At 42.7% G+C, this 19,630-nt stretch overlaps 1 protein-coding gene across 2 annotated transcripts in view; it reads right to left on the reverse strand.

The window, feature by feature from the left end:
- Window positions 1-19,630, reverse strand: part of KNTC1 (kinetochore associated 1) — a 221,818-nt gene that overhangs the window by 18,028 nt on the left and 184,160 nt on the right. The window contains exons 60-62 of one of the 2 annotated variants that reach the window (XM_073676226.1): window positions 16,663-16,792; window positions 13,826-13,915; window positions 11,827-11,972 (exon numbers count right to left, since the gene is read on the reverse strand). In XM_073676226.1, the coding sequence (XP_073532327.1) occupies window positions 11,827-11,972; window positions 13,826-13,915; window positions 16,663-16,792 (366 nt within the window). Of the gene's footprint in view, window positions 1-11,826; window positions 11,973-13,825; window positions 13,916-16,662; window positions 16,793-19,480; window positions 19,573-19,630 lie in introns of those variants that run through there. The other variant, XM_073676227.1, reaches the window with a different exon arrangement.

Below are 19,630 nucleotides of genomic sequence, written 5' to 3' on the forward strand. Positions count from 1 at the left end.
AGCAATTTATACCTTATGAGATTAAATACCCTGCACTTCCCACTGAGAGCCATCCACCATCATATAACCCAGACGGTTGGCTCTATAATGTGTGTTGGGTCACTAATTCAGGATGGCGCAAGACGTGCTATAATTGTGGAGCACGTAAACCCGGTGTTGTAGCACCAACCTGCCCATTACTTAACGTAGACGGGGGGGGTATTATAAACCACTACACCCACCTGCCCCTGACATGGTCCATACTCCATTCAGAGAGACCCAGGATCCTCTGAACTCTTCCCTATTCACCCTCTCCCAAACTGGGGAAATAGAACATGGACGCGAGTATCAGGAAGTGGCGTCTGTTTTACTGAATAGTCTTTCAAATTTCTCCACTATACTGAGAATAGGCATGGGGAGTATACCACAACAGCAGGTTGGGATCATTGTAAACGCAGCAAATGCGAAACTGCAGCATGGGTGGGGGCTAGCTGCAGAGATATGTCGTATTGGGGGACCTACAATACAAGCTGCATCTAATGATTACATCCGTGACCATGGTCCGTTAATTTACCCAGGTCACAACACCTGCTTAAAGAAACAATCCAAAACACCCTGGCATACGCATCACAGCTTCATGCGGCCCCAACCCTAGCCCTGCCATTCATTTCCACTGGTATCTTTGGATACCCAAAAGAGGTTGCGGACAAAATAATAGTCGGGGCTATAAAGCAGTGTATTGCCATGCATCCAACTAAATTGAGAGAGATAAGACTCTTGGCCATCGACAGGGATCTTGTTGATTATGCTGCTCAATTAATCAAACCCGATATCTGGTCTCCTCCAGTATTCCCCCACCTCCAAGATCTCCCCACAATCAGTACAATGGTAATTGCTGCACCCGCAGTACACATAGCACAGTATCCCCCCTGGCTCCCCCCTCCTTCTCCCTTACAGCCCCACTATTACCCCATGGTGGTACCTGATCAGCAAGTAATGTATCCCGAGAGAAGACCAGTAGTGAATTCCCGTCTTCAGTGTTGGAGGTGTCGCCGAGCAGGACACTTCCAAAGGGACTGTCACACCCCTGCTGGTCAGTGCACCACACAAGTCCCCGTATTCAGAAATAGGACACCCGGCCCACGGGACTTGTCAGAGTCTGCCATCATGATGCCCGTAATCACCCCCGGGCTCTGTTCATCTGTAGTTCTCCCAGTAGGAGGGAATCCATCCGGTAAAGTTCATGGTAGACACTGGGGCGGCCAACTCCATTTTAAAATCAATCCACTGAACTGACCCAGTCCAATTTTCTAACGACAATCTAATATTGATCGGTGTAGATGGCTGACCTAACAAACACACTTTCACCAAACCTATTCCAATTGGCCTATTTCCAGAAGTAATGGCATATTCCCGATCTGCCCGGTAAATCTTTTAGGAGCAGACCTCTTGTCTAAATTCCGATCCCGAATCCAATTCCATGACAATGGTCAGATGATCCTTACTTTAAAAGATCCAAACTCTGATGCACACATAGAGGAGGTCTGCATCTTACGGGCACTACTCACGGTTATGATTAACATATCGGATACCAATGGAATGTTGAAATGTTGGAAAGTAGTGAATACATGTGAGGAAAGGTTGCGCTGAGTTTGTATGTAAATATGTGGAGGAACTTAAATGGTTAACTGAAATATGCGCGCTGACAGATAAGCGCCCAGTTACAGCTGCTAGTATAGCAAAACGGCCTTGGCTTGATACAGAGCAAAGAAGAAAAAATGGTGAATGGAGGAAAAAAATGCAAACAATAAGGGAAAGACGCTATGTTATGTGTATTACAAAGATACTGCTCTCCGATAATGGCGGAGTAATGAATTGTTGGAAATGTTCTAATTGTGACCAGCAGAATCCATTGTCAGCAGATTATTGTGTTGCATGTCACGTGCCCCGTCCAGGAGCCCCACCCCTTGCTACTACCCAAGCCACTCCTAGTGCCCCATCCTCATCTGTTATACCTATGTCCGCCCAAAGTTCCAACCCTTCCTGCAGCGGCCATGTTGCTACACCCATTGCATCACCTCCAGCCTCTGACCACATGTCCCTTTGGTGGTGGCCATCTTGGTGCACCCTTCCTGTAGTATGCTTCCTTCTGGTGGTAGCCATCTTAGCACACCCGGAATACAGGCCGCAATACACACTACACCCAGAATCCCAGAATGTGTATGAGGAAGATCATCATGATCAGTGTGTGACAGAGCATTATATGTGTTTATGTAAATTAATTTTCTAGATGGTCATATATCCTTAAGCTTCTAATAGATGCACATACACGTTGTCTGGTTTACAGTAATTGATTTAGCAAAAGTTTTTTTTTTTTTTTTTTTTATTAACATTACACTACACAAAGACTGTCAGTTTCTGTTTGCATTTACATATCAGGGCAGGCAAATGACTTGGACGGTGCGGTGGTCATGCCGCAGACTGCGCAAAATAGCCCTAATCAGTTTGCAAAGAACATGTCTAGCTGTCTGCTTCCGTGGCAGCTGGACAACTCTGAGATAGTGCTATTACAATACATGGATGATCTTCTTTTGTGTGCCCCCCCCACGGAGCAAATGTCCATCAGGGCGAGTGTTAGTCTCCTCAAGCATCTAGCAAAACTGAATTGTCGAGTCTCAGCCTCGAAGCTTCAGTTTTGCCTTGGTCAAGTGGTCTTCTTAGGTCATTGCCTTACTCAGGGTGCCAGACATCTCACAGAAGAAAGGAAGACGGACATCTACCTGCTACCATTCCCAAAAGATTCCATAGAGCTGCAAAGGTTCCTCGGACTATGTACACATTGCAGACAATGGATCCCAAACGCCTCACATCTGATGCAGCCCTTATATGACGCATTAAAAGAAGACAGACACTCTGGCTGATGTAAACAAGGACCACCAAGAACAGCTGCAACAAGCCTTTGAGCAACTAAAGTCAAGGAAAATGACAGCCCCTGCCCTTGGAAATCCGGACTATGCTCAACCTTTCCATTTGTATGTTTCTGATACAGGAGGCATGCAGCCGGGGTACTCACACAGATACACTGTACAAAGCAGTGCCCAGTCGGTTATTACCCAGCGCATCTCTCCCCCAGCTGTGTACGAGCGGTTCACGCCACACAGCAACACCTGTGGTTGCAGTGTTCGTTGATGTTGCCAGAAAATGTGAAATTACATCAGTGCACCACCATCAACCCAGCTACCCTGCTACCAGCACCTGAAGGAGAGGGGAAAGAGGCTCCACGCATGATTGTCTGGAACAAATTACTGCGGAGTCAACTCCACTTGTTCTAGTGGGGGAAGTACCCTTGGATGACCCAGAACTTACGTTATATACGGATGGATCCAGATATGCTGACACCTCTGGCAGGTTTCATACTGGATATGCTGTCACAACTGAAGATACATTGGTAGAGGCTGCAGTCTTACCTCCCAGTATGTCAGCACAGGAAGCAGAGCTCAAAACTCTGACTGCAGGTTCTCCTATGAAAAATGCTGAAAGCATCAGACAATTGATGGAAGTGGTGCAACTACCAAGACAGTTGGCTGTCGTAAAGGTAAAAGCTCGTACCCGACCAGCCAGATGCCTCTGAAGCAAGAGGTAATACACTTGCTGATCTCCATGCTAAGCGAGCAGCTCTTCTTCTGACCTCCATGTCCATGGCTCTTACGCGGCAACAGGCCAAACAGCTAAATTCCGTGCCAACCCAGGATCAACCTGCAGAAGAGCATAAACCGGTCCCTCCAATCACAAAGCTACGCTCCACACGCTCTACGCTCTAAAGAAGAACGCCAGTCGTGGAAGGAGGCGGGTGCTAAGTTGATAGATGGGCTATGGAAGAAACAATTGTACTGTTTGCCTCGACTCCTGTATCCAGCCGTTGCGGCCTGGGCCCATGGACTGCTTAGTGGTAGTGAATATGTTTTCCAGTTGGCTAGAAGCATTCGCCGTTCCAAACATGACTGCCAAGACTACCGCCAAGAAGCTGGTCTCTGAAGTTGTTTGCCGGTATGGAGTCCCAGAAGTTATCAAAAGTGATCAAGGACCAGTCTTTCCCTCATGCGTATATCAAGAAATACTTACCATGATTGGATCAACAGTGACGTTACATACTCCTTACCATCCACAGTCAAATGGCAAGGTGGAGAGATTGAATGGCACACTGAAAAGGCAGTTAACCAAAATGATGCGGGAAACTACGGCCTAGTGGCCTGAGTTCCTTCCCATTGCACCATATCACATACGCACCACACCCATAGGGAAACACAAACTGTCACCCTATGAGATACTGTTTGGGTCACAACCAGCCATAGCTAGATTTACCCCACAACAATTATCAGAAGAAACAGATTATGTTGTGTAATATGTGATTCAGCTTACCAAAGCCTTAACTAACACCCATGCGTTAGTATCATCTTCTATTCCAGATTCAGCTGATGCAGAAGGTTGTCATACCCTCAGGCCAGGAGATTGTGTGTATGTGAAGAGGCATGTTCGGAAACACGGACTAAAACCATTGTATGATGGGCCATACCAAGTGCTCCTGACAATCCCAACAGCTGAGATATTTTATGATAATATATATGGTTAAACTAGTCAATACCTCAAATAGCCTACAACAGAGTACTTTAATAATAAGTTCATTACTCACCATCAGATTTTGGTACAAGAATTAAGACAATTAGAAAACAACCAGATCAGTGACTGTTGGATATGTACTCACTCACCAGTTTCAGCCGCTAGTATGCCCTTTCTGGCGGTCCGTCCCAGACCGTCATTATTGGAAAGATACATTCATAATCACTCATGGGTACATGCAAATCTGTTTATAAAAGGCACCAATGACACGTTATAAAATATCTGGTAACGTCCCTTGTAATGAATTTTCTGAATATAAGCCTAGTGATCCAACATGTGGCAATCCGGATGTTGGATATTGTAGCCCCCTGGGACAAATGCCTTCATGGTGTTTGTTATCAAATAACACCGTTTTTATTGATTTGGTACATAAATTAGTATTACAGCACTCTGCTTTATGGGATGGATTTACCATCAGTCACATATTGGATCTGTGGGAATAATGCGTACAAATGGCTCCCAGTCGGAGTAGGGGGGACTTGTACGTTGGCCCGGCTAACTTCAGCCACTTATCTTATTCCCCATAGTAAAGTAGATTTGAGAACCATCCCTCTTCATACCATTTATAAACGTGCCAAGGACAACACCCCACGCCCATCAGGAAGACCTCATTTAGTACAAATGAGTATACCCAATAAGATAGCCAGTACTGCCTTCCTCTACCCTATGGTTACATAAATGTGGGACAAATTAGTGGAAGTCATTGATTACTTAGATGACAGATTTAGAATATTTTGGAAGTAATTAATACTACTGGTGCAGTGCAGAATCAACTTATCATAGTGGCTAATCAACAGACCTTAGTGCTGGACTATTTGACAGCAGCTCAAGAAGGGATGTGTCAGGTTATAGGCCCAGCCTGCCAGCCTGTTGTCACTATGTTGACCCTGACTCTACTATATGGTTAAAAACTAAAATGGAAGACATTAGGAAACTCAGGGAAGAGTATAACAAACATAACGAATTGACCAGAGAGTGTTGCATATTGTTGCTTGCTTGTTAATATATGTTTTACTAAAACTAGTCTTTTATTGTATTCCATTTTGCATGAGGAAAGCCTGCCAGTCATCAGAGAGCAAGGATGACACTGTTAACCAACATCCAGTGCTACTATACACGGACATGTAACCAGCATTGAGGACCTGGATGACAAGGGAATGATGACTTTTACAAGCTTGCCCCGACCAACCTCAGATCTGAGCTTATGATTATATCAACTAACAAGGGGGGATGGACATGCCGCGACAGCCTCAATTGGTAACAAGGGCACTAATTGAGTGAAGACCAATGTCCCTCAGGCTCAACGCATGACCCTGGGATAGCACCTCTATTGTTGATAATAATTTTTAGCAGGGAATGTAAAGGACATATTGATACTCATGCTAGAGAAACTCCATTTTGTCTGCTCGCTTTAAAATCATGTTATTATCACTTCTTGCATAACATACATTCTTTCTTTCTCTTCCCATAGAACGTATCTCATACTAACCTTTTCTCAAGAGAACATTTTGTCGGACACTCTTATCTAACTTGTTTAGGCCAGGTTTGAACTTGTAAAATTTCCATAGTGCTTCAAACTAACAATGATAATATGACTATATATGTGTTTCCGTAATAATTGTACTCACATCAGTTAGCCTATAGTATTGTAGTATGGCTGTAGAGTTGCTTGGCTATTTGATATACTCAAAACAATATAAAATGCTAAGCAAAATAAACGGGATCAGAGATTCTTTGAATCCTCCCAATACAGAACATTGTTTCCGTTTGGTTTTCTGTGGATTGCAATCAACATAATAATTTGACACTCATTTGGTCAACCGTGAAAGGTTATTGCCCTCCCTTAACAGAAGGTGCAAGGTGAAGACTGAATCGCAACCTTACAAAATGCTTGATGGGGACATCGGCTTTCTTATTGTTCTGCCATGGATTCCCCGGATTAGCACAGAAAGTAGGGTGCACAATTTCCTGACTTCTATGGAAATTGGAAGCCATCTTCGGAAGATAGGGTAAGCTCCGGAACCGGCCCATCTTCTAGGATCTGTATAAACAAAGGATTAACCGACAAAGCTTGAACGTCACTAACTTACCATGCTGAAGTCAGGGCCACCGGGATAATAGTCTTTAATGTGAAGACCCTGAATCCATTGGTTCAAGCGCAGGTTTGTTAGAGCCATAAGCACTAGATTCAGATCCCAGGGCGCCATCTTTGGATTGAAAATGGTCCTTGATCCAAAACTCACTTTCACATTCCTTGCTTATTCAATACAGGTTGGACACTGGTCCAGTAGTCTACGGCTAAAAAGGTCCACTTGCAATTCTCTTCCTCTTTATATGAGGTGCTGTTAAAGATAAAAGGTGAGACTTCGCCTGATTAGACATAAGTGTCATTAGGGATCTTGGCAGAGTTCCTCCATAATGGTTTAGGCAAGATAAAGCTACTCTGTTGTATGACAAGACCTTTACATGGTGACCATGTATAGATGAATGGAGCTTTCTTATATACTGCCTAAAGCTTCTTTAGGTTAGAGGAACCGGATCTTTAGAGGCAGCCTACGGGTGTGTACTTGTGACCATGCTACTACTGGAATGTAGGAGATTAGAGTTATTAACAGCAATATTGCCTTGTTCAGAGTTGTGGCCAGACTGCTTATTAATTTTGACATATAGCAGGACTCCTTATTCTACCTTGGGAGACCACAACTCTTACTCACTGAACAGTGAGTTCTGCAGTGCTCGATGGATCTGCCCATAATCCCGAAATAGTTGAGGTAAACTATTGTCAATGCCTCTTCCTTCGATATGAGAGTTGTCCTAACTACTATAATTCTCCATAAAGCCTTAAGGCTCATTAACATCTGAATGGAAGGACACAAACTGAAAACCTAAATCCTCATTTTATGCCAAGAATTATTCTCAGGAAATCTGATGTTTCATGTGAATTGGAACCTGATTGTATACCTCCTTAAACGCCTATACTACTATATAGCAATCTGGAACTGTAGATTTACTAGCAGGTCTTATAGAGTCCATTTCCAATGATTTAACTATCAGGAATCTGTACAGTCCATTCGGGTTGTAGCAAACTCAGGTAGGCCTGGGTTAAATAATAGCTTTACAAGTCTTGATTAGGGCACCTGGAGAGCTAAGCACCAGAGCAGTCTAGGCATTCACCTTAGTCAGACTGCTGGAAAGCAGAGCAGACGGTATGTGTCTTGGAGCTAATCAGAGACACAGGCCAGACTCCACAAGTATCAGTGGTTGCCCTGGATAAATATTGTTTTGTTTAATCAAGCTGGGTTAGCTGAGCTGTATATGAGTAGTCAGGGTCTGTCCTATTTAGTCAGAGCTTGGACAAGACAAGAAATATTAATGTTTATGACTTCTGTGCAACCTGTAAAAAGCAATAAAACTGCGCTTGATTGGACCAAACCCACAATGGCTGTATGAGCACTATATGATGCCTCCTACCTTTAAAAGTGAAAACCTACAAGGTTTATTATTAAACTGCAAAACTAAGGAAGCGCTCTTATTGTCACCTGCCTCCAATCGGCATTCCACCGAGCCAGCTGAGCACCAGCCAGGACTACTGCCACCCTCATATTTTTCCCCCTGAATTCGGTAATCTTGCCATTCACAGTTTACAGTCGCTGAACTTGGTTTTGTCAGACATAAACTTAGTTGTGCAACCAGTACCTTAACAAAGAGGGACTATGAGGCACAGGGGCGCTACAAGGCACAGACACCCTATAAAGCACTACAAGTAACAGGGGCACCCTGAAGCACCGAGAGACACTATGAGGCCCCATGAGGTACTAACAGGCACTGTGAAGGGATATGAGGTACTAACAGGCGCTATACGACACTATGAATGCACCATAAGGCACTATGATATGTTATGCTATGAGGCACTATGAAGTGCTATGAGGCACTATGCCATGATGAACTATAAAGCACTATGAGATGCTATACGGCACTATGATGTACTATGAGACACTATGATGCGTTATGAGGCACTGTGAAGTGCTATGAGGCACTATGATGTGCCATGAGGCGCTGTGAGGCACTATGATGTGCTATAAAGGGCTATGCTATGAGGCACTATGCTATGATGTGCCATGAGGCACTATGATGTGCTATGAAGCGCTATGCTATGAGGCACTAAGATGTGCTATGATGCGCTATGCTATGATGTGCCATGAGGCACTATGATGTGCTATGACGCACTGTGATGTGCCATGAGGCGCTGTGAAGCACTATGATGTGCTATAAAGAGCTATGCTAAGAGACACTATGATGTGCTATAAAGCGCTATGCTATGAAGCACTATGATGTGCTCTTTGTGAAGCGCAAAGAGGCTTTATGAGGCACTGCGCTCAGATTTTTATTTAAAAGAGTAATCCATCTGAATGAAGGATAAACCTTTCCTTTGGGTGGTAAATCTCAATTGTCAAACTAGCCCCGCCCGAAGAAGCCAACTGATGAGACGCAGCTGGACAGCAGACCTTCACAGAGACCATGTGCTGTAGTAACACCATGTGCCGTCCTATGGATGGAGTAAAGAAACTGGAGGACAACAGTAAAAACCTCTGAGTGTTACTTTAACATTTACTGAGCAGATTGAGGCTAATTTTTGTGGTAAATTCTGAAGCCCAATCATGAGGCTCTGTGCGGCCCAGACATGTGGCTAACTTTAGCCTAGAGGTCTAAGGTCCAGCTTCCGTGCTGAAGCCAAATTTAAAGCCTCAGGCCCTTGGACCAGATGGGGTCTTACAGAGCACGCACACACCCATTTTTGAGTTTTGCACTAACTTCCTTCAGCCTTTCCTAGTAACCATAACAAGGAAAGGGCCCCACAAACAAGGTAAACATTCACGAAGATCACTCACCACCAGCTGTACGGATTCGGAGGCTGGACCAAGTCACAGGTCTGTTCCTCTCCATCGGGCCGTGCCTGAGCTATACTGGGTTAGTCAACCCCAGGTAGGGGCGCCTCCAATAGCGCGCTGATCAAAGTTGGAGCTCCTGACCACAGGCAGGGGCGCAGCTCAACAGGTGCTCCCATTGATGTGCAGAGCTGGAGCTGCTGACCCCAGACAGGGGCGCAGTTCCACAGCTGCTCTCTCACTGACATGCAGAGCTGGAGCTGCTGACCCCAGACAGGAAAACAGTTCCACAGCAGCTTCTCCACTGATGCACGGAGCTGGAGCTGCCGACCCCAGACAAGGGCGCAGTTCCACAGCAGCTTCTCCACTGGTGCACGAAGCTGGAGCTACTGACCCCAGACAGGGGCGCAGTTCCACAGCAGCTTCTCCACTGATGCACGGAGCTGGAGCTGCCGACCTCAGGCAGGGGCGCCGCTCAGTCGTATCCGGATCTTCAACAGGTAAGCCTGTCTAAGGTTCTCCCATCAAGGACCCTCCGGCACGCTCATCATCAGGGCCGCAGGCTGGTACAAAACAGTAGCCGTAAACATGTTAGAAGACATGGGTCTCCGCTACTTCTTTTTTCACTGGCGTGCGTCTTAGGGCGCGATTTCCTGGATAGCGTCCTGCGCAACCGGGATGCGCGGCTGCCAGGCCACCATAAGGTAATGGTGCGGCTGCTGCTCGCGCCTGTCTGACGGAACAGGCCCCCTTGGACCCACCATGGCGCTTCCAGCTCCCTGGCGCCGGCCGCAGCAGAGACTGTGCCTTGTTGGAAACCGACCGGCCAAGGTCTGGGAATAATCTTCTCTTCTTTCTTCTGCTGCCGTTTTAACAAGTTTCCCCCTCAAGGACAGGAAACCAACTGAGGTGGTGGAGAGGCGCCGCCCTTTTATTCTGTAGGTTTCCTGTCCTGGAAGGGCGGATCCCCTCGCTCGTTGTGGTGCTGTCATGGTGATAGGAAAAATGTGTGTACGTCAGACCTGTGGGGGTGTAAATAATGTGTGTACGTCAGACCTGTGTGGGTGTGGATAATGTGCGTGCGTAGATAATGTGCGTGCTGCAGACCTATATGGGTGTAGATAATGTGCACGCTGCAGACCTGTGCGAGTGTAGATAATGTGCGTGCGTCAGACCTGTGGGGGATGTCGAAAATGTGAGTGCTGCAGACCTGTGCGGGTGTAGGTGTATAATGTGTGAGCTGCTGAAAGTGTGTGTATATAATGTGCGTGCTGTCAAGCCGTGTGTGCGTTTATAATGTGCATGCTGCAAATCTGTGTTTATATAATGTGTGTGTAGCAGACCTGGGAGGTTGTATATATTGTGTGTGCTGTACAGCTGTCTATAGAGAAACTTCAGGAGTCTATTTAACCTCATTGTCTTGAACTCTACAAAGAGCACTACCCCCTCTGCTCATCTGATAATTGATCAGACATCAGGAACTTTAACTACATCCTTATAATTGTTTCAAATACAAACAGTCCTATGTGTGAGAATAAAGTACGGTAGTCCCCCCCTCCCCCCAAGACACATTATTCAGTGTTTTTTCAGTGTTTCGTTATTAGTGCAACAATTTGAGCGAAAAGTAGCATCAGTACGTACTCAAATGCACCACGAGATTGTGCAAAACCTGGTATACCATGGTGAGTATATTGGGATTTTATGGAATATTTAGCTTTTGTCTCTTTAATAGCTCCCATAAATGTTCATTGGAGTTTAAGTCAGGTGGCTTTGTAGAAAGTCAAGGTCAAAGAGAGTCATCAGCACTTCTGGCTCTTTTGTCTTCTAGAAGTTTTTGCAGTTTTGGGGGAATTAAACACTCCACCACAAAAAAAAAAATTGCTACATGCACTCTTCTATTCCGATTTATGGACCAGGCTAATGCATATAAATGGCAGGGAGCTCCTGCACTCATTCGACGTGCAAACGGAGCCAGAGTTTTTGTATGGCCGTCTGAATCCGGCCTCAGGGAAACAGGGTATAGGTGATGTGAGGATTCACAAGTCTGCAGTCACACAGAGAGACTGTAGACTTGCAGCCTAAGGCCGGACAACCCCTTTGACATTGTATACATTATAATAGCAAACTCCGCTATTATTCATTTTCTTTTTTACTTTAAAAGAGGTACACTCTAATTCTCTCTTATGTAAATCTCAAACTCGAATTGTTTTATGTCATGTAGTATCTGGAATTGTGGACTTACTGGAGTTTTGCGCTAGTACTTACATAACATCCAGAGACTTACCAATTTCTCTCTACAAAGTAATCTGCAAGTTCTTTCACACGATTAGTATGAACTACATGCATCTTCACAACATCATAGCATTTACTCTTTAAGAACTTTTCTAACTGTTTCTTTTCAATCATATTGTTCAAAACTATCGTTTTTATCTGCAAGAAAAGTGAATTGGAAATGAAAATTTTTATGTGAATTTGACAGACAAATGAGAAAACATCTAATATAAAAGCCAGACTTTGAAGCTTTCTACATAATGACGTTCTTTTAGACGGATCCTGCCTGTAATGTGCCTGACACAGCGCAGCAAAAAAAATTAAAAAAGACATTGCTGTGCACATGTTCAGTTTTTTGTCACTTCTATTAATCGCCTCAGAGTTCGTAAACTGTGAAAAGAAGCAGCACATTCAGTCGGCTTTCGCTAGGAAGCCACTCGCTAGGTATAGTTCAAATCATAGAGAAAAAAAAAGACGCTGCAAAACGAACAGCAAAATACCAGTGAAGTCGCTTCAGGAAAAAGACAGCTAGCTTTCTCCTGGACAGACTTTGCCTTGGAAAAACCTCGGCAGATCTACCAGTGTCTTAACTCCTCCACCACCTTGAGTTTTCGCGTTTTTTCTCCCCTTCTTCCCAGAGCTATAACTTTTATTTTTTCCGGCAATATGGCCGCGTGAGGGCTTGTTTTTTGCGGGACGAGTTATACTGTTTAACGACACCATTGATTTTACCATATAGTGTACTGGAAAATGGACAAAAAATTCCAAGTGGGTGAAATTGCAAAAAAAAGTGCAATTCCACAATTACTTTTTTTTTTTTTTTTTTTTAAACCATGTTCACTAAATGCTAAAACTGACCTGCCATTATGATTCTCCAGGTCATTATGAGTTCGTAGATACCAAACATATATAGGTTCTTTTTCATTTATGTGGAGAGAAAAAAATCCAGTTTGTAAAAAAAAATAAATAAATAAATAAAAAATAAATGGTGCCATTTTAGCTTCTCTATTTTTGGGGATCTGGGGTCGGGTGAGGGCTTATTTTTTGATACCATTTTGATCGCCCGTTATAGCAATATTGTGTTGATAAAAAAAAAAATAAAAAAAAAAAATCTGGCAGTTTTATTTTTTTTCTCGTTACACCGTTTACCGATCGGATTAATTATTTTTATACATGGATAAATCAGGCAATTCTGAATGCAGCAATACCAAATATATGTATTTTTAATTTTTTTTATAGTTTTATTTTGTATGGGGAGCTAGGGGGTTGATTTGAACTTATATATTTTTAAAAACTTTTTTTTTTACATGCTTTAATAGTCTTCATGGGAGATTTAAAGCTGGGATCATCCAATCATTTGTGTTGCACATAGCAGGACTTCATAGCTCATCTGCTATGAGCACCGGCCACTGGGCAGCGCTCACAGCAATTCGGCAATGACAACCACAGCGGTCTCCTGCAGACCCCGGGTTGTCATGCCAACCCATCAACGGCCAGCAATCATGTGACGGGCGCACCAATGGGTGAAGCTAATGATGTGCTTCCAGCGCGATCATGTTAAATGCCACTGTCAGAGATTGACAGCGGCATTTAACATGTTAACAGCCGTGGGTGAATCACGATTCCACCTGCGGCTGTAAGGTGCACATGTCAGGTGATGATATCAGCTGTCATGTGCCCAAAAAGGTGCGGGCTCCTGCGAAAGGGGGAGGCGGCCTATAACGTACCTATACATCATAGGTCGTAAAGGTGTTAAAGATGCCGTGTGCACATATCCACATGTTTGTTTTTTTCAGGAATAAGTTTCTTCAGTATATTACTTGTGCTAGGTTAAAATAATAATAATATTAATAAAAAAAAAAGCTGTTACTCCCCTCTGCCGCTTCAGTGATGCCTCACTACTGCTCGGGTCTATTTTTAAAGGCTGCAGAAGTGATGCCACGACTACAGCGCACCACTGCAGCCAATCATTAAGCTAGGCTGCTCATGCGGTTTACATCTAGATGCCTTACCTGTGAAGCTGCACCAGCCATTTCTCCAGTATTCATATAATCTTCCACTTGAAGCAAAACAGTTTCTGGATTATAGGCACTTAGAAAGCCCTACAAGAAAAGGCAAATAAATACCGGCTATTAACACCACCATATGATTCATATTAGCACCCTGACTGGGACATTACAACACAAATCTGTGAAAAAAAAAATCTCTTTGAAGAACCTAGAATATAAGACATATTTTCAGTTGTTTCACACCTTTTTGTTAAGTATATAATTCCACATGTGTTAATTCATAGTTTTGATGCCTTCAATGTGAATGTAGAATTTTCATAGTCATGAAAATACAGAAAAATCTTTAAATGAGAAGGTGTGTCCAAACTTTTGGTCTGTACTGTATATATATATATATATATATATTCATTATCTTCTTTTACTCATGGTATGACTATATGAATTTTCTGAGATGTGATGTGCTAACCATTTTTTTTCATGTTTGGATATATTGCCATATGACTATATTGTACCTCTTTTTTTTTTTTTTTTTAACTTTGTTTCAATGTATTGATATACAGTACAGACCAAAAGTTTAGACACACCTTCTCATTTAAAGATTTTTCTGTATTTTCATGACTATGAAAATTGTACATTCACAATGAAGGCATCAAAACTATGAATTAACACATGTGGAATTATATACTTAACAAAAAAGTGTGAAACAACTGAAATATGTCTTATATTCTATGTTCTTCAAAGTAGCCACCTTTTGCTTTGATGACTGCTTTGCTTTGCACACTCTTGGCATTCTCTTGATGAGCTTCTAGAGGTAGTCACCGGAAATGGTTTTCACTTCACAGGTGTGCCCTGTCAGGTTTAATAAGTGGGATTTCTTGCCTTATAAATGGGGTTGGGACCATCAGTTGTGTTGTGCATAAGTCAGGTGGATACACAGCTGATAGTCCTACTGAATAGACTGTTAGAATTTGTATTATGGCAAGAAAAAAGCAGCTAAGTAAAGAAAAACGAGTGGCCATCATTACTTTAAGAAATTAAGGTCAGTCAGTCTGAAAAATTGGGTAAACTTTGAATGTGCCCCCAAGTGCAGTTGCAAAAACCATCAAGTGCTACAAAGAAACTGGCTCACATGAGGACCGCCCCAGGAAAGGAAGACCAAGAGTCACCTCTGCTTCTGTGGATAAGTTTATCCGAGTCACCAGCCTCAGAAATCGCAGGTTAACAGCAGCTCAGATTAGAGACCAGGTCAATGCCACACAGAGTTCTAGCAGCAGACACATTTCTACAACAACTGTTAAGAGGAGACTTTGTGCAGCAGGCCTTCATGGTAAAATAGCTGCTAGGAAACCACTGCTAAGGACAGGCAACAAGCAGAAGAGACTTGTTTGGGCTAAAGAACACAAGGAATGGACATTAGACCAGTGGAAATCTGTGCCTTGGTCTGATGAGTCCAAATTTGAGATCTTTGGTTCCAACCACCGTGTCTTTGTGCGATGCAGAAAGGTGAACGGATGGACTCTTCATGCCTGGTTCCCACCGTGAAGCATGGAGGAGGAGGTGTGATGGTGTGGGGGTGCTTTGCTGGTGACACTGTTGGGGATTTATTCAAAATTGAAGGCATATTGAACCAGCATGGCTACCACAGCATCTTGCAGCGGCATGCTATTCCATCCGGTTTGCGTTTAGTTGGACCATCATTTATTTTTCAACAGGACAATGACCCCAAACACACCTCCAGGCTGTGGAAGGGCTATTTGACCAAGAGGGAGAGTGATGGGGAACTACGCCAGATGACCTGGCCTCCACAGTCACCAGACCTGAACCCAATCGAGATGGTTTGGGCTGAGCTGGACTGCAGAGTGAAGGCAAAATGGCCAACAAGTGCTAAGCATCTCTGGGAACTCCTTCAAGATTGTTGGAAGACCATTTCCAGTGACTACCTCTTGAAGCTCATCAAGAGAATGCCAAGAGTGTGCAAAGCAGTCATCAAAGCAAAAGGTGGCTACTTGGAAGAACCTAGAATATAAAGACATATTTTCAGTTGTTTCACACTTTTTTGTTAAGTATATAATTCCACATGTGTTAATTCATAGTTTTGATGCCTTCAGTGTGAATGTACAATTTTCAAAGTCATAAATACAGAAAAATCATTAAATGAGAAGGTGTGTCCAAACTTTTGGTCTGTACTGTATATATAGATTATACTTTGTTCTGAAGAAGGCAAATAAATAGGCTGAAATGTTAACATATATTGGCAACAAACTGTGACAAAAAGTGTTTATCTTTCACAATTCACAGCCATGCACTTCTTGTAGAGGACTGTCACAAGTCCTGCAGAGGTCTGCCACAAGTCCTGCAGAAAACTGCCACAAGTCCTGCAGAAAACTGCCACAAGTCCTGCAGAAAACTGCCACAAGCAGGGCTGTGGAGCCGGTAAGCCAAACCTCTGACTCCATAATTTCCACAGCACGGCCTCACTACTGAGCGTTCACATAAAGTGCAGCACAGATTCATCTCAACTAAAAGCCGAGATCCTTAGATCAGGAACATAACAGACATTTAGAGGACATTTCATAACTTTCCCAAATTCTTATGAAAAAATGTATAGCACATATTGCATTGAACTACTGAACCCAATTTATTCTATATTTTAGGAGTCGGTCCATTTTATACTTAATTTCTTTCCACCAAAATGGACTCCAACTCCGGAGCCCAGGCCACAAGTCCGGCAGAGGACTGCTACAAGTCCTTCACATAACAATGTACCTGACCCTAGAAAATAAACATTGAGCAATTATCACAGCAGCAGCAGTTGTTAGGTTTCAGTTTAGATGAATCACCTGAATTTGTTGTTCTCTTTTTTCAACATATGGGATTAACAAAAGACAACCCAAAGTAAATGATGGGAGATCAATTTGGGCATATTGTTTAGCAATTCCTACGAGGTCCAGGTCAGCAAGAACAGGGCACCTTCATAAAGAGAAATAAATAAAATATTAACAAATAGGGTCTTTTCAGACAGCATTTTCAGGAAAAAACATCATGCCACATTTTTCCTGCATCTCTGCCTAAAACACCATATCCAGAGGTTAAATGAGTATCTATTGTGAAATATGAAGCACCAGAAAACAATGTTTTTTGATGTGGCGTTTTGTTTTATTTTCCATGAAACCCAGCATGCTTTAGGTATGATGTTTTTCCCTGGTATTTTTTAGCATAGGCTTATCGATAGGACTAGCAAAACACAAGAAAAAACTTGATACAAGATGTAAGATAAGAAAACAACAAAAAATAGTTGTATAAAACACCATGAAAACACTTAATGGAAGTTTCAACAAGCAAAAAATTGTAGAAATTGTATTTTATTTAACAAGAGGCCCAATACCTGTACCAGCAGACCTTCACTCCAACAGCACGGTAGAAATGACATCTCAACAACCAGTCACCTGACTCAACAGCTAATCTGTGGCCTTAATGGTCAAGTGACATCCCACAGATAACTTTTGATGAAGATGTGAAAACCCATGTTACGTCTGTTCTGGAAGAATGTGATTCCGTGCCAAGAAAATGCGTCACATTGATGCATTGTTATTAAAGTTACTAACATCAATTATTTTACTACAAATTGGATCTAAACTATTTCTTATAACTTTCTTTTTTAATTCATTTTATTTACAAGATTGCAAAACTGAAAACACAATGAGCTAGAACAAGATATACAATCAAATAAGTGGTTACATATATAAAACGGGAGTGTATTTTCCTATAATTCTGCAACTGAATTTTCCTAAAATATTCACATCTCACAAAACGGTGGTATATTGAATGGCTATGCATTCACTTAGTAAAACAGAGGACATCAAACCACTGAGAGCCCAAGATCCTGAGAACGAATGGGCTAAAGCAGCACTGCATCCTCTTCAGGTTCTTTACACAGCAGCACTCCAGTCCACAGACTATGCAGAGAACCGCAGCATGGCTCCACTTACTTGAATAAAGCTGTGCTGCAGTTCCCTACACAAGAGCTGACCAGGAGCTTCAACAATTCTTAAGTGGGCATCCAAGCAGTGGGCAACCCAATCGAGATGGTTTGGGGTGAGCTGGACCGCAGAGTGAAGGCAAAAGGGCCAACAAGTGCTAAGCATCTCTGGGAACTCCTTCAAGATTGTTGGAAGACCATTTCCGGTGACTACCTCTTGAAGCTCATCAAGAGAATGCCAAGAGAGTGCAAAGCAGTCATCAAAGCAAAAGGTGGCTACTTTGAAGAACCTAGAATATAAGACATATTTTCAGTTGTTTCACACCTTTTTGTTAAGTATATAATTCCACATGTGTTAATTCATAGTTTTGATGCCTTCAGTGTGAATGTAGAATTTTCATAGTCATGAAAATACAGAAAAATCTTTCAATGAGAAGGTGTGTCCAAACTTTTGGTCTGTACTGTATATCTCAAATTTTGACTCATCAGACCAAAGCACAGATTTCCACTGGTCTAATGTCCATTCCTTGTGTTCTTTAGCCCAAACAAGTCTCTTCTGCTTGTTGCCTGTCCTTAGCAGTGGTTTCCTAGCAGCTATTTTACCATGAAGGCCTGCTGCACAAAGTCTCCTCTTAACAGTTGTTGTAGAGATGTGTCTGCTGCTAGAACTCTGTGTGACATTGACCTTGTCTCTAATCTGAGCTGCTGTTAACCTGCGATTTCTGAGGCTGGTGACCCGGATAAACTTATCCTCAGAAGCAGAGGTGGCTCTTGGTCTTCCTTTCCTGGGGCGGTCCTCATGTGAGCCAGTTTCTTTGTAGCGCTTGATGGATTTTTCAACTGCACTTGGGGACACTTTCCAAGTTTGCCCAATTTTTCGGACTGACTGACCTTCATTTCTTAAAGTAATGATGGCCACGTGTTTTTCTTTACATAGTCCTCCTGAATAGACTGTTAGCTGCTTTTTTCTTGCCATAATACAAATTCAGCTGTGTATCCACCTGACTTCTGCACAACACAACTGATGGTCCCAACCCCATTTATAAGGAAAGAAATCCCACTTATTAAACCTGACAGGGCACACCTGTGAAGTGAAAACCATTTCCGGTGACTACCTCTTGAAACTCATCAACAGAATGCCAAGAGTGTGTAAAGCAGTCATCAACGCAAAAGGTGGCTACTTTGAAGAACCTAGAATATAAGGTTCACACTTTTTTGTTAAGTATATAATTCCACATGTGTTAATTCATAGTTTTGATGCCTTCAGTGTGAATATACAATTTTTAAAGTCATGAAAATACAGAAAAATCTTTAAATGAGAAGGTGTGTCCAAACTTTTGGTCTGTACTGTGTATATATATATATATATATATATATATATATATATATATATATATAGTGTCAGTATACAGGTAATACAGAGATCAAAGGTGACATTATATACAGGAGCTCTGTATATACTGTACAGGTAATACAGGGTTCACCGGTGACGTTATGCACAGGAGCTCTGTATATAGTATATACTGTACAGGTAATACAGTGATCACCAGTGACATACACAGGAGCTCTGTATATAGTGTATACTGTACAGGTAATACAGTGATCACCAGTGACATTATACACAGGAGCTCTGTATATACTATAGTATACAGTGTTAGTATACAGGTAATACACTGACTCACCAGTGACATCTCTAGTTGAAGTGCTTCATCTTCGCTTTTCTCCTTCATCCAGCGAGACCGCCATCACTTCTTTCAGCCAGGACTCGTCTCTGCATAAAATAACACCGTAATCTAGAGCACCACTTCCAGAGCACATTCCCCAACTTT

The sequence above is a fragment of the Phyllobates terribilis genome, unplaced genomic scaffold, assembly GCF_046119375.1.
Source record: "Phyllobates terribilis strain yellow unplaced genomic scaffold, ASM4611937v1 Scaffold_1__5_contigs__length_1240528914, whole genome shotgun sequence".
Taxonomy (NCBI): domain Eukaryota; kingdom Metazoa; phylum Chordata; class Amphibia; order Anura; family Dendrobatidae; genus Phyllobates; species Phyllobates terribilis.